Source organism: Micropterus salmoides, unplaced genomic scaffold, assembly GCF_014851395.1.
Source record: "Micropterus salmoides isolate LMB-PRFRI ecotype aquatic unplaced genomic scaffold, ASM1485139v1 Ms_hic_scaffold_4, whole genome shotgun sequence".
Classification (NCBI taxonomy): domain Eukaryota; kingdom Metazoa; phylum Chordata; class Actinopteri; order Centrarchiformes; family Centrarchidae; genus Micropterus; species Micropterus salmoides.
This window is the reverse complement of record NW_024043372.1, coordinates 18387021-18409509: the sequence shown is the minus strand read 5'-3', so window position 1 is coordinate 18409509 and position 22489 is coordinate 18387021. Positions and strand designations below refer to the sequence as shown.

The following is a 22489-nucleotide window of genomic DNA, read 5'->3' as shown; positions in this document are numbered from 1 at the left end:
CTCCTCCATCTCATCTCCCACCACTGCCACCCCTCTGCTTTTCCACAGCGCCCTTTTATCTCTGATAATCTGTTTTCATAGCCACACCGTTAAGACTGCAAGGGGGATTATCTTGAGCCAACCGAGTCATTGGTCGACCAGTCATACATGTTTACAGAGTAGCAGTTTCACTTCCCAGAATCGCTGCTGTCAAAACCTCATTGGAAATAAAACCTTTAAAAGATAAGCTAATTAAAACCACACAACTCAAGATAAATACTTAGCACAATGCCTCTTTCTCATTCAGACAGGTACACTTTTGTCGAATCACCCAATTTCCTTGTGCAGCCCATGATTTAACAAAAAAAAGTATGATGGCATCAGTGTGACCTTTAAAACCTCAATATAGTAACATGCTTTGTTAATTGTTTCACTGAGCTGTTAGTAAAAATATGTTTCTTAAAATAAGTTCCCCATCCTGATGTTCTCTTTTGTAGAGAGGAAGTTGTTCTCCGCAGTGGTGACTGCCATCTTTGCCCCAACACAGGCTCCCTCCAGGATGTTTGGATATGATGACATTTGAAACTCTTGTGAATCAAAGTTAAGTTTTTTTCATCCATGTACATTACAAGCCACACCTACTGTTTTAGAGAGAAAAAACACACAGATACTGATATTACTGTCATATATGGAAATAATATGTTAATCTGCCTTGTGGGGAATGATGTTGATGATTGTGGTGTACATAGAGGACAGTTTGTTTAAATAATCAGAATCAGCTTTATCGCCATAGCAGGTTTACACATACATGGAATTTGCTTTGGTATTTCGGTTCAACAACAATAAACATAGTAAGTCTATATTAGAAAGAAATACAAATATTCATGACAGTGATTGTATGATATAAATTTGAATGAATGCGAGTAATTCAACAAAAAGACATCTGGTGGGGAAAGAACATTATTATTTCACCAACAAAAATGTGTTCAAAATCAGTGTCTACAGTGATGCACTAAAAGCACCTCATCTCCTTTTTTGGAAACACTGAATCAAGGTCTCAGCATGCCAATTACAATTACAAAAGGTTCTGCTGCCCCCAACCTTTTCTTTTGAGCATAGCAGCAAGTATCATGTACTGAAACTCTGCCAGTGAGGGAGGGCTGTACTGAGGCCAAATTGTATAGACAAAGCCAGATGGCAAGTCACACATCAAAAGGACAGCTGGTTACCAGAGTCTGAAAAGGCATCTTTATAGCTCTAAACCTAATTAGTTACAACTAAACAAATCACACCAAGATGTAATATACAGGCAATACCAATAATTCATCATTAAAAAAAAAAAATACACACAACATAATTAAGCTTTAAATGATCAGCGGTCATGGCCTCCATTGATCTGTATTGAACAACAATGAAACCAGGCCCTTCAACTGCAGATGATGGTGCACATGAGGATCCCATTGTTAATATGTGCATATTAACTACACTGATCAGGTCAGTGTTTCAGATCAATGTGTCTTCCAGCGAGCGCCGTCTGCCATCAAACTGTTGACTGGTCTTTGAGGCTTTGGTTGTTGCCTGCCGGGCAGAACTCTCTTTCTGCAGGACCTAAAAATCATATCCAGAGAATTAAATGAACGAAGTACTTTAAAAAAGCTGATTGTGACATAAACCACAAATAATCACTGAAGTGATTGGCACTTTTTATCTCACTAACCCCTTGTATTATTTTTTTGCGAAGTTCCTCCAGTGAAAGTGGCCGTTCTTCCTCATCAGAGACAGGAGACTCTTCTGCATCATAATCCACACTGGGGAGTCCAACCAGCACAGACACACTCATCAACTGATGTTCAAAGTGTTTGAATGTATGTACTGATTAACCATGATCCAAAAGAACAGATAAACGGCCCACCTGTCGATTGCAGGTTGGATGCTAATATTCTGCTGAAGCAATTCTGGATTTTGACCCAGAAGAAATTTGGCCAGGTCTTTTGGATTGTAGTCCTTATCCAGATCCTGTAATATAAACAAACACAGAGCCATGTTATGTTACAGGGAAGAAATTAAATAATCTACTGTCTTTACAACAGTAAACCAGAATGTATGTAAGAAAAGTTAGGACAGGACCACAGCATGACAGGTTACTTTAGAATTGAGGAAAGCTTGTATGGTGAGAAGCTCGTTGGTCTTCTGTTCCACCAGACCCAGGTAGGACATGATGTTGTTCTCACTGATCCCGGTAGAGGAGCCTAGTATATCCTCTATCACTGAGCGGTCGCACTCCATTTTAGAGAAGATGCTGTTCACTCCTGTGAGAAGGGAGAAATGGGAGTCAGGAGAACTGTCTGAGTTTTCTTTTGTATAATATATATCCAGCCAAAAAAGTATTTTACAGATCTGTCATTTCATGATAATCTAACAGGGCATTTCCTGGTAAAAGCAATGTAACTTTGTAATAATTTTAAGGGAAAATAGGTTTTCCTCAAAATAACTGCTCAAATTAAACTTGTGTAAATATTCAATTTTCATTCATCGTTTACTATTGGACTGTGTTCTTCATATGTGTTGTATTGTATACTTGCCTGTAGAAAGATTTCACATGTTTTGCATGTTTATCTGACCTGCTGTGCACTGACTAAAAGACTCCAGGTTACACTACCAGTTTATTGTAATTAATTAACTGGAATTATACTAATTGTACACAATTTCTATATATTTGTAGATTGTATACAAATTATACAAACACTGTCTCTATTCCTCTGTCTATCCTTACCAAATAGGACATTTCTAAGAAATGAGAGAAAATTACTGACGTAAAATAAAACATTGCCAAACCTGTTTTAACATGGTCCAGGGTTTTGCTTATGATGCTGGCTTGGTTTTCATAGTCCTCAGCTTTGGACTTGGTTTCCTTAATTTGCTCATCAATGTCTCTCAGTAAAGAGTGATGATCTTGCTCCTGTTGTAAACCTGCTACCCGAAACTGCTCAATCTCTGCCTGTATCTGCAGTTTCACACATTTCAGCATAAACAGATAAATATATGCAGTAGATAATTGATATGAACTAACAAACTTTGTCCTCACCGAATACTACATGCTCCCTTTTACTTGCTTTAACTGCAGTCCAAAGTGACATCTTTCTCCATAGCTTTCATTTAATTTCTTTGAACTTACTTGAATTTTGAAAGAACTCTGTGACCCCAGCTTTTGAAGTTCTTAATACGGGGTTGCTTGTGATCTTTTATCTTAATTTTGTAAGTTAAAAATGAAAGAAATGAATGCGCAGTGTGTCCGCGAGCACCGTCAAACAGAGAGAGTATACTTACCTGGCTGATCTGATCCCTCAGTGCCTCGGCCTCATTATTTTGCTCATTTACAAAATTGAAAAGTGCAAAGTTCTGGTCTTCAACTACACACAGAAACAAAGAAAAAAAGTAATTTGATACATTTAAATATTCTAAACCTAGACAGATTATTCTAATTATCAAAGTGGGACTTAGTCAAAAAATACAACTATATAATATGTAATAAAACTTCAAAGAAAAGAGATGTCTATAAATCAAATACAAATAATAGTATAATAACAATAATAATAAAATATTTAAGAGATTATAAGAGATATTTTTGTAACATATACTGAAACAGATCCTGTCATAAAATGAGTAATGAAGATTGGTTTCAGAGTCAAAAAGTTGTGCATTGTGTATGGATGGATGCGTATCAAATAGTCAGGATGTGTTGGTACGACTTACCCTGGATGAACCTGGTGACCAACAGGTCCAGGTTGTCCTCCCCTGTCACAGTCTGGATCCTCTCAAACACTTCCTCTATAGCGTCCAGCGACTCTTCCCCTGTGTCCATCCTCCTCTGCTCCTTCAGCTCTGATGCTGGGACAAACAAGCACCACTACCATCATATCAGAATCATCAGAACTGTCACCACTGTCACCATCACTGTCAGCAATACCATCAACTGTTACCGCTATGAATGACGGTAAAGCTGATGTTTTTTCTGATTCACATATTAGACTGATGTGACAAACTTAAATCCACAAAGCCTAATCTGTAATTCACAGCCTTAATCATAATTTGCATATATTATTCCAAGTTAACAAACACTGTGAAAATTATCCTTTTATTTCTTTTACAGTGTCCAAGGACTCAGTGGCTGGACTGACTGTACTGTTTTACTCTTTCTAAGCCAATAGGAACATGATTTCCACAATGTTTTTGTTTTATTGATTTAAAGGATGTCTGTATTTTTCAACCTGGATCCTATTTCCTCATGTTTTCAGTAAGAAGATCCCCTTTGTTTAACCAGAAACAGTCGCCATATCACTCTGGTCAAAGCCACCAGACTCCATTGCGTAAAACAGTCTTACATTGTCTGTTTCCCATCTCAAGGCCATCATCCTGCCCACTCCTCTCGCTGCACTTGGTGGTCATAAACTCTTTCAGAACACACTCATGTGCAATAATCCTTTCCAGTTCCTTCATCTCTGCATTGTACTGGGCAAGGTCCTTCACTGCCTTCTCTCTCATCATGGTCACCTTGGACTGAGCCTCCACCCTGAGGTAGAAAACTTTAAAAATGAGATAATTCAACAACCAAGATAATGAGGTGCATAACACAGTTTTACTACATTACACAACTGTCCCAAATCTGACCTGGCATCGTAAGCAGCAGTGGATAGGTTGACAACTTCCCCGATCTTCTTGCGGACATCTAGCATTTCCTACAAGATTCAGTTCAAGTTCTTGACAACTGAAAACTAGTGTAAAAACTAACGGGTTCAATATGACAAGGAAGCTAAACAAAAAAAAAGCTAACACTTGTTTGGGGCCTCTCCTTTGAATCATCTATAGTGTGACCTCTGACCTTTTCCAAGCTGTTGTGTAGTTGCTGGAAACGGACACGCTCAATTTGAAGAGTCTGCAACTCCTCTCTCAGGTGGCTGTTTTTGGTTAGCTGCTCATTGAAGCGAGTCAAGGCCTGGACAGAACATAGAACACACACAAACATTAAAATAATATAATAATTTGAGAAGATATGCACTAGTTAAAACGTGTACTAATGACATTCAAAGAACAACAATGATAATAGTTAGAAATCTGTCTGTTTTCTACGTATTTTGTGGTAATGAGTTGGTAATGGTAATGACTCACTCTGTTCAGCTTGTGTTCCAAAGTGCGTATGGCCTTCTGAGTCTGCCGTGCCTCAGACCTTTGTGTATCACCTGTACTGACTTCCCCTATTCTCAGCTCTGCCAGCTTCAACTCCATGATTGCGATCTGGCCACAATAGAGACACATGACTTGGTTTGTGAGCATAAAATGATCAGAAACCTGAAATGAAACTAGAATCAGTATCATATACAGTGAAAAGAACTTAATTTACCTCTTTCTCTTGCTCTTTTTGACTCTGCCTCTCTTTCTGCAGCTCCTCGTCCAGCACGTCTCTCTGCTCCAGCAGAGCACGAAGACTCTGGATGTCCTCGCACTCCTGCTGTCGGTGAGACAAGCTCTTACATGCACCAAGGTTTCGATGCAGCTCCTCCTGTTCCTTCAGCAGCTTCTCTATCTCCTGCCTTCACTCACATCACATAAACAGCAGATTAGGCAAAAAACACATATACACACACTGTTGTGGATGTGATGCAGGTGTAGTGCTTATTCACTGTTGTTTGCGGATCTGCTCGCGGGCCTGAAGGTTGTAGGCCTGCCGATCTCCTTCCATGATCTTGAACTGCCTCTGCAGTTTGGCTATCTCTGATTCTGCTTGAAAAACATCATATGCACCTTATAGCTGCTTCCACCATGCAATTGGCAAAATAACATTACTGAGAGAGCATCAACATCTAATAGTTCATAATAACAACATTACCTGTGCCATCAATATCCACCTCACTGCTGTCTGAGCGGGCACTTGTGGCTGATCTTCCTCGAGGCATGGTTACACTGGGCTTCATGAAAATAATAATGAAATATTGAACTTGTCCTTGTCTTCTGACCATTAAGTTTAATTAAACCTATATATTTAGTCTCATATTCAGCCTTCAAACCTAAATTAAAAACTGAATATAACACAAAATATGTTAAAACAGTTTTTTCATGATTGCCTGGATTCATTTGATTGACACTGATCTTAAGATGTAAAATAGGAAATGAAGACATTTGATTTACTCTCTGCTTACATTGGTTTTGAAATAGCAGTTAATGGACAGGCTACATGCAAGATTGTTTTGTCTTAATTATGTACATGAGAAATACATTTGATAATACATAGTATTTGTTATTTGATTATTACATTTTGTATGATATCGTTACACAAAATGCAGATTATAGAAAAATATAGAATATCAAGTTTCCCCCCAACGGTTTTACATTAAACAGCAAAATATACACTTTTAACCTTTACTTAATCAGGGGAGCTTCACTGAGAGGAAGCCTCTCTTTTGCAGGAAGACCCTGAACACATTCACACCTGGAAGCTGCCCAGTACAACCACGGACAATATTTACAGTAGGCTACATTAGATTAATCAAACCTAAATATTTAAATGTAGATTCAAAGTCATCAAGCAGAATTAGATAAAGTCATCACATTGCAGGGCAGGTCATCAAAACTACACACAACGCTCATTAGTAAAGTTACTTAGCTAAAACACAGTAGCCATGGTACTTGCTAGCTGTAACATTTAGCTTGAATATAGTTGGCTGACATATGAAAGGTACAGAAGACGTTTCTGATGTTTAGGATAAATAATAATTTAGCTCACCAGCTGAAAGTTTAAAAACACCCCAGTGTCACCTCCCAGGACACACAACAGGCTTACAGCAGCCTAAGTTGTTAGCAACCGTTACCAAGTGATTCGGTCTACAAATCCCTGAACTCAGACTCTCAGGCAGTAGTTTACAGGTTGGTTGAGTGGTAAAGGTTATGGTGTTGACTGAGACTCGAGTCTGCAAGGAATAAACAATAAAGGGATTTATACACACACACAGTGTGAAAGGAGGAGATGGGATTTCCAGGGTTGTATATCTGTGGCCAAAGGTTAGCTGGATGCCAACAAGAGGGTCAGCAGCGGACTGGGACAAAAATTCAGCCCTGGCACAGTACCAGCCCACCTTACCCCGGATCCCCACTCACGAACACAAACATTCACTGCTTTAATTTGTGTGCAGATGGTGAAAAAATAAAAGCAGTACCGTGTGTAACAGATTTGTAACATTGACTGTCAAACAAAGCTTTAACACACGTTTATAACAAATTTACACAGTAAAAACAACGGCTCTCCATCTGAGTATGTTGTAGAGTCTGTGTGCTGTCTGTCTATGCCATTTGTTTGCTGTGTCATTCTCTACTGCAGTTAATTACAAACCCAAATTACATTTGTGTGTCACTAATTTTCTTCCTACCACTAACTTCTAATCGGGTTGGTCAGACCATCTCAAAACCAGGCCAGCAACTGCCGACTGGGCCAAATTATAGATAATTAATAAAGATATTGTTTATATATTATGGATATATCTATAGTGTTTCCCAAAGAAAGGAAACAGTCAAATTGGTGTCCCCCCCAGCGAGTGGCATATGCATAAAATGCCACATACTGTATATAGCCTATGTAACCCTTGGGTTTGAGTTAAAAGGTGCATAGCAGCACACAGCGGATAGGCTGCACGTCTGGCTTCGAGGTAGACCATCCTGAGCCTTTCTTTATCTTCATCTTTATGAGAGGAATGCTAAAAACCTTCACTCGCAATAACATGGGACAGCTGTGAGTCATTCAGCAGCTACATGACTTCTTTATCAAAGTCATTGAAAAGTCCTGAGGAAGAACCGGCGCCATCCTTTCTCCTCAAGTGAACTCTCGGCTGTAATGAGTGAAAGTATATTTTATCATCCTGACTTTGTGGTGCTGGTCTGTACATTGACAAGGTTTTTGTCATACAGGCGCTTTCACACTGCCTTAGCTAAGCAGCTCAACATATCTCAAGAATATTGAAGAGCTCACTAAGTTGTGTGAGCTCAGTGGCCTCTCTGTTAATGAAAAGAAAACTAAAGAGCTAGCGATCATGAGACACAACACACAACAGTGCTTGTCCATGTTTTTCTCCTGTTTTGATTAAGAATAAGCCCCTTTGAGATGGGTGAGTAGTTTAAATATTTGGGAACCATCTTTGATTGTAAATTACGTTTTACAACCAACACAAAGTACATTTTTAAAAAAGCAATGCAGCATCTGTATGTGATCTGGAAATTGTACTCATATGACATAAGCAAGAATATCCTAGAGAGTGTTTATCAAAATCTCATCCAAAGCATTCTAACTTTTAATATATGTACCTGGTATGGACACACTTGGGGGTGAAGGACAAAAACAGATTGGGCAGAATTACAAATTTGGCTGGTGTTGTGTTATTTATTGTGTTTTTGTATTGTGATTTGTTAAATGATGTGGTTTTTAATCAGCCTGCGAAGCCAAAGACCAATTTCCACATTTGTGGACAATAAAAACATTTGATTTTATGACTTATTTTCCAGGATTATTATGTATCCCTAAAAGTTCTCTATGCATTTCGTAGTGTACTTTAGTGGTGTTTCGCACTGATTTGACCCTGTAGACTTATTTGTTCAGAGCTTGGTTGTGTAAGCTTAAATATGGTACTGTAACTTGTGTAAATTCTCTCCCTCTTGCTCTCTCCCAAGTGGTAGAAGCAAGCTTCTCTGTCTTTAAGTGTTTTGTGGATCCATGCTGTTTGTTGACATGTTAAAAAACACAGTAGCTAGAGAAATATTGTAGTTTTACTGGTATGTAGTCTATGTTTGAAATGGTGCCCCACCAATTTTTACATATAAATACGACACTGGTCAAATCTGTGGTTAAAGTAGGATATTTCAAGAATAACTATCCTAGTTGTTTGTAACAAGATAGTATGGTTAATAAATAATTACATGACGCTATACAGCCACATATTGTATATTTCAGTTAAATTGTTATTATCTAGTCTAATATGAAACAAAAAATATTTATGCTCCTTGATGTCTGTAATCTTGAGTAGGCTTGTTCCCAGTAAATGTTTTGTTCTTTGCAGTCAATGCGCTCCTACAAATAAAAGCTGTATTTGTCTTTTTAAGGAAAAGGCCAACTGGTGTATTTGTGTGTAACAATTAATTGCCTAACACATACAGATACATTACACATTAAAACAGGATTTTTATGGAACTCAAAATGTTAACCGAAGTGGTTTTAGTCTGTGCACATTAGACAATTGTTAACATTAACTTTGAAACACAAAGTACATCAGTCTGTGATTCCTTAACTCATATTTTTACGTAGTTTTCAATACTGCATAATAGAATTCCTGATATTGGGTTATGGCTTTTGGTTTTAGTGTGCCACCCCAGGATTTCCTGTGACCCCATCTGGCTACCCCTAGGAAAGTTTTCTGGGGTCGCCACTGCACCTTGCAGCCTCAACATTTAAATGCTTGTTAAGACAGCATTCATAACAACAACAATATACACTCTGTCTGATAACAATGACAGGGTCTCATCTGCATACTTTTTTGATAATAATAGGGTAAAGTCAGGTTACATGGGACATCAGGTAAAATGGGACAATAATGTTTTCAACCAATCACCATACATTTTATTGCATCGTGGCTACAAATGTCCTTTACATGATACAATCATTTGATTGGTCTGAAATAACTAGGATGGGCGGAGCAAAGATTTAAAAAATCCCTGGCCCCAAGGAAAGCCATGTAGGCCATGGACAGTATGTCTGTAGCCTATACCATAGGCCTAAGCTAATTATTTTAATTAAATTCACAAACAATATTTGATCACATACAAAGCATGTACATTTTAAAAAAATACAGTACTTTCTTTCTTTGAGTTTTTTGTCAGATAACTGCACTTTAGTTTATTGCCCTGACTCTTGCTGTGGCTGTGGTTCTTCCTGAGCTGGTGTTGGTGGTGCGCCCTCTAGGAAGGTACAGAAGTGGGCTGCTGTATTGAGCTCAGGTTTCCTCAACAGCAAGTAGCATTTTGGGAAGTAGTAGGCTGACACCAGTCCCAAATTGCTTGCCAGGGTGAAAAAAACATGGACAATAGACCTGTTCTTGTAATTCATGCCTATATAGATCGGAATAAAGGTCACCCAAATCACACTGTAGATCAGGGAGGAAAAGGTGATGTCCCTGGCAAGGTTATACTGATGAAGAGGCTTTGCTGCCATGAAGGTGCACATAAATGATATAATCGCCATTGCACCGTTGAATCCTTGCATTAAGGCAAATCCAGCCAAGGGTAACACTGGACATGCCAGAAATGAGCTCGCAAAGTTTATCGTCATATTTGCCACATAGTCAGACAGAGAGGGTCCTTGCTGAACAAACCAGCCACAGATACATGCTTGCACAGCACAGCAGCCAAGCACAAACAGCCAGCTTCCAGGGCCTCTTAGTATGTGAAGGTGAGAGGTGGCCATCTTTGGGAACTCTGACATGTAGAATATCTGTTAGAAAAGAGTGGTTTGCAACCTGATTACAACATGCACCCTTTATTGGCTCCTAAAGTACAGTAATGTAATGGTACTGTTATTCCTCACCTGTAGTGAGATGAACAAGATAATAGAGAGGGCCACTGTTTGGAAAATGGAGGTGAGGGGCAGCTGAAGACGACACCCCACATCCCCTGGCTGGCCCAAGAAGAGCAGAAGACTGAGGCAAGCTCCCATCAGGCTTAGCAGAGCCACAAAAGTCAGGGCTCCCCCCGATGCCTTTACCAATAGGGTCCCTCTGTGTTTCAGGAACACGACAACCACTGACCCCTGACATATCAGCAGCAGCACCCCAGCCAGCATCATTTCCAGAGCCTCGGGTGTGTCCCAGGACAAAATGTCAAAGGTGGGTTTAGTGCAATTAGTGCTGCGGATCAGAGACCATTGACCCTCTGGGCACGGCTTGCATAGGATGTCGTCTATGAGTCAGGAAGCAGAACAGGAAATTTGGTTTGATTAACAAGTGCACCATCTTGAAATCAAATCAAATCATGACTGTAAATGATGCATGGTTTGAGCTACAGCCTGCAGCTGGTTAGCCAATATGAACAATAAAGACTGGAGGCAGGGGAAAGCAGCTACCTCGTCAGAAGGTAACAACATACCAGCATCTCTAAAACTCACTAATGAACTATTATATATTATATGTTTAATCTGTACACACACTGTGTGTAAGTGTGAAAATATCAAATTTGGATTTCAAGAGTGGCTATATGTAAGATAATTGTTGTAATTGTCATTTTCACACTTACGTTTTTGTCGGATTAAACAAACAAGTTATGACGTTTTAATTAGTTAGCTTTAGAGATGCAGATAGGTCGATTTTGTTACCTTTGTACAGAGCCAGGCTGTTTTCCCTAAGCTAAGCTAATCGACTGCTGGCTGTAGCCTTATATAGTGTGTGAATGAGTGATATGAATCTTCTCATGTAACTCTTGGCAAGAAAGCAAATAAGCGTATTTCCCAAAATGTTGCACTATTCCTTTAAATAAGGGTAAAATTTTTGAGAGATGTACGGATAACCACTTTACCCTCATTTGCCTGGTAAGTGCCTGGTTGACAGTCAATACAATCGAAACAGCAAGAATGGAAACCTTTGACCCTGCGGACCTGGCCTCTTCCACAGTTTGCTGAACAGGTGGACTCAGGAGCCTGTAAAAGATGTTGCATTACAGTTTAGATTTTTATTTAAAAAAGGCAACATTTCAGGAACCCAAACTTGAATGTAATCACACAGCTTTTAAACTGTATACCCTATGTTTAAACATTTGCATCAATTATCTATAAATTACTGATTACCTTTGAGTTTGTGGTGTGCCATTTGAAGAGGGACTTGTTGATGGACAGTTTTTCATCAAAGCTTCCAACATCCATCAAGTTGAAACCTGAGTCATCCCAGACCCACTGAACCACGTTGTATCCTATGTTTGGGTTGCCGTTACTGTCAAATTTTAAAAGTGTGCCATTTAATTCCACAGAAGTGTTCCCTAAAACCTTCAACAGCTGCAAAAGAAGATTTTATTCATTATTCAATTTCAGTGTTGTTTTAATTTCAAATCATCTGCAATCATTTATATAACGGCAAATTCACCTTCCAGGGATAGATTTTGGTTTCAGATCCCTGCATACAGGCAGTTGAATTGCATCCCAGCATGTTGTGCAGTGCCTGTGCCACAGCGTAGATGGCAGCATACACACTGAAAGCTGTGCGCTTCACTGCAGGGTTTGTCACCAAGCTGATATTAGCAGATGACAAGTTCCAACACTGTGGGCAGGGATCGACAGGATTGCCAGACTGTGGTGCTGGAGGGGACATCTTCTCCTCACTCAGTTTAATGAAGAGCTCCTCTGTGTAGGCAGGGAGCAAATCCACGGTCTGTGTCTTGACAGTGAATGCAATTATTGTACCGATCGTTTCAATATTGGGAAGAGAAGTCAATTGCTGACTGAGGGCCCAGCTTGTGCTGGCAATCCACACACCTGTTACATTCCTCCTGATAACCTGAAGTAGATTGGAAATGATTAGTACTAAATTGAATATTATGTTTCCACCAATTGCATATAATACTTGTTTAAATACTTGTTTGTCCAACATTTGATAATTCTCTGCTTTACTAACCTCTTTTAAAAAGGCCTCAGCTTGCTGTGGGAGAGAAAAAACCACTATCACTCTGACTTTGGTTGCTATGATGTTGTCGATGATGGTTTTGACCGCTGGTCCAGGGTCAGTGTATACTGGAATCAGCCCCTGATACGCCACACAAATAGAACTGTTATCTGCTGATTTGGAGAATCCCTGCACACCTTGTTGCCCATACTCCTCATCACTGGCAACCACTGCCACCCAGTTCCATTCAAACGTCTTCAGCAGAAGCACCATGGCGTCCACTTGCTGATTGTCGCTGGGTACCGTACGGTAGAATGATGGGTAGAGAAGATCGTCACTGAATGCCGCACTGGTGGCACCAAAGCTAACCTGAGGTGAGAAGAGTCGTATTATATACCACTTTTGAATTTTACCACACTGATGTTACCCAGCCATGACCATTGACATAAGGCCTAATGCATATATACTGAGGTAGCAGGGTGATTTGCACTGCAAGGGGGCCGTTGTTTTCTACGAAAATGAAAAAGCCAAAACAGTTAAATAATAACAAATTAATATTTTTCTGTGATACACCTTTCTTTGTAAGACCATTCACTTGCCTCTGAGCTAAAAAAAATCTTTTTGATTGACACTATAAGGGCAAATGTTTAGCTTTACTTTTAACATTAAGATTTGAGGAAAAGTAAAATCAGAGCAGGAAGAGAATGTATGTGAACATATGACTAGATATATTTGTAACCAAACCTGTGGCATCAGAAAGAATCCCAGGAGTTTTCCTATGACTGACACCAATTCTGAGCTTTGAGGACCAATCACTGCTACCATTTCAGTCTCATAGTTGGTGTAATTACACTCCACAGATAGTGCTTTGTTAGATTTTCCAGTGAGTAAAGCAATGGTAGGCTTCACAATGATGGAAGGTTCACTGCATGTGTCATAGATTTGATAACCCAACTTGAAGCCAGGGAGCAGGGATTGGTTTGCGTTGATCTCATCCACTGCAAATTTCATTACTAGAGCGAGGCCCAGTCCGTACTCATTTAAACTGTGGGACCGCAGGCAGAAAAAACAAAGTAGAAGCCTCGTTAGTAAGGTTAACCATACATATTTTTCCAGAATCTCAGATAATAGGGTCATTATTTCCCAAAAATGGTATTTGTCATAACCCATTACCTGTCACAGCTGATGTCGTTAGGCTCCGTCCTCTGGCTGAGGTTGCTGGTGAGCTGGTTAATGGGAAAGAGCCCTCCGAGCATGATGTCCCCAGACAAATTGAAGAGGCTGGTAGAAATGTTCTGGAACCATTCAGGTGAACTCGCACTGCAACTCAATTTAAACGCCCAGCACATAACCAGCAGAATGAAAGGTGCAGCCATGATGCCAATAAGTTGGAGCTCGAGTAAGGAGCACAGTGTCCTTATGTGTCAGTACATTAGGAAATATTGTTGTATGCAAACTTACCTGTAAGCCCCAATGTGAATTAGTGCGATTGGCCACTCCCCTGTCTTCACCAGAAGGTGTAATACCAAGAAACTGCAAATCGTATGAAATGGCCCTTATGATACTCACTTGTATTTACATTTGTGGTATAAATGGTTATGTTATCATTTGCACAATTATTAAAATCTTAATTCTGAAGCAACTGTGGATGGTGGCATCTTATTTGATGGCACTGCATGTATGAAGGAAAGACTCACTTTGCACCTTGTGTGTGTGTGTGTGTTTTGTGGAGGTGGGGTTCATCTTTCCGGAGCATTTTCCTGACATTTGCTTGTGGTTTGCTCTTTGAATCTCTTTGGTGTAACTATCTGTCAGGAGATGAGCACATAAGCACAGTAAATTCAATTTTGCCTGCTAACCCTGAGTTGTTATCACAGCAAAACCTCACATTTATCACTTTGTAAATGTTAGTTTTTGTGGCTGGCTTAGCATGTCACCTTAGTAAAATGTCTACTACATTAACCCTGTCACTGCAAACCAGTGTCCCCTTATGAATACCAATAACTTTTGCTGAATGTTTTAATTTTCTTGTTGCCATGTTTTGCATTCTCCTGAGTGTTGGTTTTGCATTTACATTTGCATGCAAAACCAACACTGGATGTTTGTCATCCATACAAGCAAATTGACATATTTCCTCCCAAGACATTTGCATTAACCTACAGTAGACATACACTCCTTTAAATTGTCTTTTTGATGAAATATCAAACAAACCTTAATATTTGTTGCTACTACAAGTAGAGGCTACTCTTGGTCACTGTGATAAATGTTAATAAATAGTGCTATACATATAACTAGAAAGGGGACACTAGCTAAGCTTGACTGAAGGTAGCTTAGCTGCCTAGAGTCAATTATTCAGTCAATGACATTCATAGTTCTGGAGAGCGTAAGAGCCTCCTGTCCACCTGACGTGCAAGTCTTTGGACTGTGGGAGGAAACTTGAGCACCCAGGCAAAGTGATTCAGGGAAACATGGAAACACTAGTTGTAAAATGATTAGTGGCAGTGCTAACAACTGAACCACTAATCTGCCTTGCATCCATCTTTGCAAACAGCTTCACTACCCAGGTGCCCGCTGGTGAATTAAAAACAAATGATTAGTAAAAAAATGCTAAAATAATTTTTTTTTTCTTTTTCAGAAATGTTTCCCTCAATTACAATTTAATTATCATCCCTTCTAGAAATTCTAATTAATTACTTATCCCTTCATTAGGAAAGGAAAAATTAGGAAAACTGAGTGAATCATTTCCAGTCAAGGGGTTTCAGGATATAGGTTAGAAATGTCACAGAACCATTCAGGTGAACTACTTAATTGCAGCCAAGATAAGTGACAGAACAAAAGGCAGAAGGTAAAAATCTAAACAAAAAGGAAACTGATTCATAGTATTACACTACAAGGAAGATCATTCCAGTTCCTGAGCACACTCATGAGTCTGCACACTCATTTACAAGTCCCAAACAAAGTCAATGGAGGGTGTGGTTCCTTATTTTCCCCACATGTGCAAAAGTAGTCTTCTGAATCAAATGTGAACACATGATTCTCATTTAATTAATAGGTTAAGAATTAGTTGTTAAACCGGGTAGAGGACACCACAATGCAAAGCAATTACTGTGCACACCTTGAATTCATAGCCACTTACATTTTTAGTTGTCATATATTAATGATTTGAGTCTGACTCAAGCACTGATTGGTTTGTTACAACTGACAACTCACTTTCTTCATCCTTCCATCCATTATTTATTTACTCATCATTGCTTTCAGTTATTATGAATACCATGCTGCACTTCAATCCGTGCAGTGTAATTGGTTCTTGAGATCTTCTTGAGAAGTGGTAGTTTGCCTAAAAAAAAAATTACATGGACATATTTGTCTTTATAATTATAAACTCAAAAAAACGTGTTCATTGACTGTAGTATTTTGCATTATCCACAATTATCATTGCATACTTTTTGCATGCACGGCTGCAGGTATCTGTAATTATACATGATTGCAACTTTTCTGTAATCACATTTTTTTTCATGTACACTTATCTTTTGTGGTGAACAAGCCTGATTTGAGGACATATCAGTTACAGGAAGGGTTTGTTCAGGGACATAAAGGAGGTATTCTGCTGCCTATCTTGTTAGTCATCTTGACGTAAGACAACCAGTGATGAAACACAGTGTTTTTCTTTAGAAACATTCTGTTCAACCTACACTTAATTCTTGTACTTTAAGCCAACATTCAAGGTTTTATCCTCTCAGTGGATAGTCAAAATCACTTTTAAAATTACTTACATGTCTCTGACTAGATCTTGTGTGTGTTTAGTGTGGGCTCTGTGTTTCTGCCCTGTTCTTGTGTGCAGACAGTGGATTCAGATTAACATCTTGTTTATGTTTGAGCAGCTTTCTTTATCAAGCATGAATTCACCTTTTGCCTTGTTGTGTGTTGTAGCAGAAAACTGTCACAGATGATCTGCGCCTACGTCAGACACAGTCTGTTTTGTTTCCAGGTATCAAGTCACTTCTTCGTGGCATGACATACACAACAAAAAATAACATGGGGACTCATCATTACTGTACAGAACTACTTGATGGTCTTAAAAGTAAAAGTTGTTCTGAACAGAAAATGCATGATAATTATGTTTGGTTTAGAGCTGGTAGATCTAAATGCTTGAATAAACTACATAAGGCTTATTAAACTACATATTACAGGGTAATATTTGTGAGGGCTTTGTGATATTGGTTTCTGATTTCTGCTTCAATCACATTTTAAAGGTGGTGAATGGAAATTGTTTGTGGCACATAAGGTTTGAAAACAGCAAAACAGCAACCTATTTTATCAGAAGTAATCTCACAGTTACTTCGGATAATCCACAGATTTTTTTCATTCCAACTACTTTCCACTGAAAAGTTGGCTAATCCCAATGAACTGTTAACAGTGTTGCATGGCTAGATGCTACTGTCATTCTGATTTTCCATATTGTAATTATACTATTGCTATTTTGGTTATCAATTGCATGTCTGTCCGTTGTGGAAGAGGGAAGAGGATCGCTCTTGATACAGAAGTGGCTAATGTAGCCTCAAGCTGCTAGTCTGAGGAGCGGGCTATAGAGTTCTGGTAAGGCCGTTTCTTTCTTACTCCACATCCCACATTTTAATTTTCAAACTTGTAATCTGCAGCCCTGACACAAAAGGCTTTATATAAAGGCTTTATACATACACAAAAGGCTTTATACAACTTTCAAATATGCATTTGCATTTCGCAAGACATACCTGTAAATATTTTGGTCTACAAAACACCAGAATACATTGACAAATGTGCCCCCTCCCCTCCCCTGAGTCCAAGGTGAAGTCTTTAGATGTTTTGTTTTGTCAAACCAATGGTCCAAAACAAAGAAGAAGCAGCAAAGTCTCACATTTGAGAACCTGTATTCTTCAATTTTTTTGCATTTTGCTTTATAGTAGTTGATTAAGCAATCACTTGATTGGCAAAACTTTAATCAGCAAAGTTGCAGATCACAGGCTTTCAGGCAGGTGAAGTTAAATGTGTTTAACATGACAGTTTCCAAAATTTTGTTGAACTGACCTTTTAAAAAGTTGTCTACACTTATACTTTTATTCTCCTGATTCTCTCTGCCGATACTATTTATGTTAATTTTATTCACCCTGGTGCACAAAGTCCATCACTTCCTGAGTATGGACATTTACATTGCTCAGCCACTAGATGTCAGATGTGTGTATTTTATCTTCATCTACTGGACTCTGCCTTGTCAACAGAACAATGAAATGTGGCACTTGTGCTTGTACATACAGAATATTATGTCGTGAGGAGCTGGAGGTCTAAGGTGAGAATCCCCTTTGATGGAGTGAAGGTGGAGCTTCCTGCAGCTGTGTGGGCAGCAGGTACATTGTGTAGCACAGGGCTGTTTGCACAACTGATAACAGAGGGGAGTCAACCCACGTAAAGGCTGAAATGATTTTCTTGGTCCTAATGTTTTGTTTCACTCAGAATCTGAAGAAACATGTTTTGCCCTATGAGCCTGAAACCATTCCCCCTGTGTTTGTCTGTAGATTTCCGTGGGTTAGCCTTTTGACCTGCAAAGGAGGGAACATTGTTGCACAACACCTCTCAGATTAAGAAAACACAGACGTTCTTTGCATCAAGGGAACACCATACATGTTTCCTGATGTGAAGAAATAGATTTCTCGCACGTTAGGATGCTTTGTGCCTTTTTGCCAGTGTTAATGTACTGTGGTTGACAAACATAATGTGCCACTAGTGCCCCTTTTGTCAGTCCCAAACGGCCATGACTGTTGCAAAACACAGTCTGAGCTGCATTCCCTCCCTGAGAGAGACCCAGGAATACCACCCTCTGTCCCTTGCTTCCTTTTGCCCTCCGTCCCTCCCACCCCACCCCACCACCCTTGTCTGCAGAGTGGCCGGATCAGCATCGCTCTCTAACCTCCATTGCTGGCCTGAGAAACACTGGGCCCGTTGTTGACATGCTGGCCTCATACCCCACAGGGGCTGACAAATTATTAGCCAGCCTCTCTGTGCAGAGTGAGGACAGCCAGCCAGCGAGTCTGTGCAGCCAGGCAGCAGAATACTAAAATGTGCTGCTAGACATGAGACCATCTGTCTTGATAAGCTCTGTAGCAATGGTGCTGGAGGAAATGTGGGAGCGACGAGATCCGCGAACAGCAGGGGTGGATGGTCAAGAGTTGAACCAGCTGTGGTGGTGTAACATCACAAACACAGTTTACAACATCATGCAGAAAAGCTTGTGCATGTTTTCACTGCCTGAATATGTGTACAATGAAGATGTTTTTACCTCACCTTAAAGGGTTAAATAAAGGATTCATCTTCCCCCTTCCAGCTGTAAAACTTGTTCTTCTTTGTGTCTTTAGTCTGCGTGTGTGTGTGTGTGTTTGTGTGTGTGTGTGCGTGTGTTTGTGTGTGTGTGTGTGTGTGTGTGTGCCTCACATGTGTGTTGCAACTTGTAATTGTACATACATTCACGTATGCAGGGATATATAAACAATTTAAATACATTATTGTGCATTGTTTTATTGTACTTAACAGTTGACTATTAAGGCCTTTGCTTTGTTTCACATATGGCAGTGTGTATCACACTTCTCTGTAGAGGTTTAACCATGGCTACTACATTTTATTTAACACAGCAGTAGAGAACACTTTGATAAAATTCAACAAAATGTGCCTACAAATTAACCCGATTCTTAGAACTGTGGTAGCACAGTCCAAGAACTGGAAAAATGATGTTTGTACTCTGGTTTGACTAACCTGCAGGTCAGGGTGTTCAGCTCTGAAAACCATGTGCAGTTCAAATCAGGGACATGGCTTCATCTCTGCCAGTCTGCTCTGCTACTTACAGAGCAGTGAATGACTGACACACCGCAGCACATGGGCTCAAATTATCTGAGCAAGGAAGAGAAAAGTGTTTCACATTGTGCTGGAAGCTCATGCCGTGTTATGAAATGAAATGAAAAGGGATTGGCACACAGCTGACTTGCACAGTTGTCACGCAAGAAGTAGAGTTCCTATTTTAAGTGTTGGTATTACATGATTTATTCAGATTTTGAGGGCAGAAAGTTAGAAGGGAGGAGGAGTAAGTGAAAACATGACCAAGGACCTTGAATTTCTGACATCACTGTAACGATTGATTCGGTTATCTTCCAGTTTGTGCAAATGCACAGTGTTTGGAGATTCAGGTTGTCACAGCTGTGTAAACTGGTGACGTTATGGACTAATGAACTGGAGATAAGTAGAGGTCATGTTGTACAACAAATGCCTGACCTGCACAAAGCTACAGTTGAATATGTGCACTTGTGGACCCTGTAAAGAAGTAAGGTGTTATGTGCTCAGTAGTTATCTTGCACATAACATCCTTGTGATCATAGTGTAAACATATTCAGATGTGATTTTTCAGATGTCAATGTTCAGAAAAAGAAAAACACTGATGGAGCTTGGGAGATGTCACTACTTTCTGTTTATTTCCTTCCATGTTTCCACACAACCCAGTCTGTGAATTGCATAAACCAATATATGTGTAACTGATCCATTTTATTCTTGTTGAACTCATGTTTGACTGTGTGTGCCTGCGTGTGTATGTACCGTCCTACTTGTGTGGTGGTGTCATGTTACATCCCAAAGGTAATTGATAGGTCTGATCATCCTCCAGTCTGTGACTCAACAGATGAGTTATCTGTGATCTCTGAGTTAGATTGCTCTCCTGCTGCGGTTTTTACCTGCTGGAACTGGTGATGTGAGCCATATTCTGAAGTAAAGATAGAACTGAATCTGTACACTACAGCAGTTAAACATGACAGGATGTTGTGGTGCAATGATGGGGGTTGACAGACGAAACATGTTCAAATATATAGATATTTTTATTTAAAGTTATCAATCAAATGACAATATGAAAGGGAGCTGTATTGTTGCCCAAGTACAGCTCCCCTCCTCTTTACAGAGCTTTTTAGTGAGTTTCGGCCCATCTTTAGCTGTCCTGCCCACAAGTTCACTGTTTTGGTTCACTGTCACCTCTCTTGCTCTTTCAGAGTATTGTTTTTCAACTCACTGCACTCTACCTGCTCAGCACCAAATAGCAGAAAGACACAGTTAGAGACTAGCCAGTGAACATAGTGGAGCATTTAGCTGTTTAGCTAAGAGCCAGATATTCTCCTCAAGAGTTAGTGGAGGACAAAAACAAAGCTGAAAGAGAGTGAATATTGGACTGTTGGACATTTGTCAGGTGGCCAGAAACACAACTCAGCATTAATAATATTTCTCCCTCATTGCTGGATTTGTAAATAAAGGTTTGCCATATCAACTTAAAAGCCAATGATTTGTCAACATTGTGTGTTCACAACTTGTATCAACTGCCCCCAACTAGCCAAAAAAATATGTTATTGCATGTTTAATTTGTATTCAAAAATGCTTTTTGTTTATTACAGTTGCACATGAAAGGAAACTAAATAATAATAAACAAACCAAAAATAGTAAAATAAGTAAAAGTAGTAATACTGCCATACCATAAATAGCAACAGATGCTCAGTGTGTGCACAATTAGCCAAACGTAATTTAAAATTCCTTAAAAATGAAAGTGCAATTTCATGTCCTTCAGATCAGTGGCTAGCCAAAGTATCCCCAGTTCACATGAGTAGTTTAAGGAGACGCTACAGAGAGGGAGGCAAGACCACTCACAACAATGACCCACAGTGTTTTCAGATGATGGACTCTCTTAAAAGTAAAGCCTCTCCTCCTTTTAAGCCTCATTTGAAGCAAGAGGTAGCCTGTTTGTGAGCAGCTGGAAAAACATCCTATGAGTGGGCGGCTGGATCTGAACAGTAACAAATTGTTGTCACCATGGGGTTATACGCTTGGAAGTTAGGGGAGCAGGGAGCAAGCGAGCACTGTGGAATTTTACCGGGTCAACCTTATATAAGAGGCTGAGCTGACATAGGACAGAGGGTAAGCGTCAGACGGACAGAGGGAAAGAGGAGAGCAGCTAGAAAGACAGGGGAGACAGTAATAGAAGGTACTCTCGAGTAGAGGAGGGAAATGCTGTTAATGAGCAGAGAAATTAAGGCGGATGAATGATGTCTAGTGCCTGAAGCTCTGTCCTGACTGCATGACTCTGCTTCTCTTAAGACCTCTAATTCAGTTTTCGTTATTGTTGAACCTTTTCACTCTCCGATTCTATCCAACATGTGAGTCACACTCTGAGGCTGTCAGTCATCGGATGATTTGATGTGGGTTGATTAAAAGGAGGTGCGCCCTTCCCTCTGACTCAATAATTGCTTCCTTCTGAAGACAGACAGAGATCAACGTCTGCTGTGAAGAACAGAGGATTAGGAAGAGGAGGAAGGGGTGGGAGGCGGGTTGCCTGTTTTTAGAAACATACCAGCTGCCGCAGTCTGACCCGCAGGGTGTCTGTCCTTCTCAGCACAGGTTAGAAGCTGCCCCATGCAGCCACATTCCCAGTCATTTCAGGTAACCTGAGTCTGTCTCCAGGCACAGTCCTTTTCACGCTTTGCACCTCAAACATAAAGACATTTTTTCATATGTTTCATCATTGCTAAGTGAGTGTGATAGGGCTTGTGCTTTCAGTTGTGTTTTCTTGATTAATGACTTGTTTTTCATTATTTTAGGTCACCTTTGTCATTTCTATTAATAAAAAGAGTCATACAATGCGCCTGAAAGGAAAACTATAAATATTCAATAGTATAAATATTCAGCAAATGGTTTATAATACACTATAATGTAGTTATAAGAAAAATTAAAGATGTATTTATTAATGTTCAGCATTGTAATTTGTCTTATAAAGAAATATTTTAGAT

The 22489-nt window shown here is 39.6% G+C and overlaps 2 protein-coding genes across 2 annotated transcripts; both read right to left on the bottom strand.

The window, feature by feature from the left end:
* Positions 1-739: 739 nt before the first annotated feature.
* On the bottom strand, positions 740-6850 carry odad1 (outer dynein arm docking complex subunit 1). Its single transcript, XM_038697843.1, has 15 exons — positions 6758-6850; positions 5864-5942; positions 5658-5754; positions 5378-5567; positions 5146-5271; positions 4859-4972; positions 4648-4715; positions 4362-4549; positions 3733-3867; positions 3307-3389; positions 2815-2983; positions 2125-2288; positions 1892-1995; positions 1697-1787; positions 740-1587 (listed from the first exon to the last, which is right to left on the bottom strand). Exons 2-15 carry the CDS (start codon positions 5928-5930, stop codon positions 1483-1485), a joined length of 1701 nt encoding a protein of 566 aa, XP_038553771.1. The 5' UTR covers positions 5931-5942; positions 6758-6850; the 3' UTR covers positions 740-1482.
* Positions 6851-9716: 2866 nt separating this feature from the next.
* Positions 9717-14122, bottom strand: LOC119886708 (taste receptor type 1 member 3). Its single transcript, XM_038697619.1, has 8 exons — positions 13827-14122; positions 13398-13698; positions 12666-13022; positions 12138-12548; positions 11846-12049; positions 11578-11698; positions 10595-10965; positions 9717-10501 (listed from the first exon to the last, which is right to left on the bottom strand). The coding sequence occupies exons 1-8, from the start codon at positions 14027-14029 to the stop codon at positions 9908-9910; spliced, it is 2562 nt and encodes an 853-aa protein (XP_038553547.1). The 5' UTR covers positions 14030-14122; the 3' UTR covers positions 9717-9907.
* Between the last annotated feature and the right edge of the window lie 8367 nt (positions 14123-22489).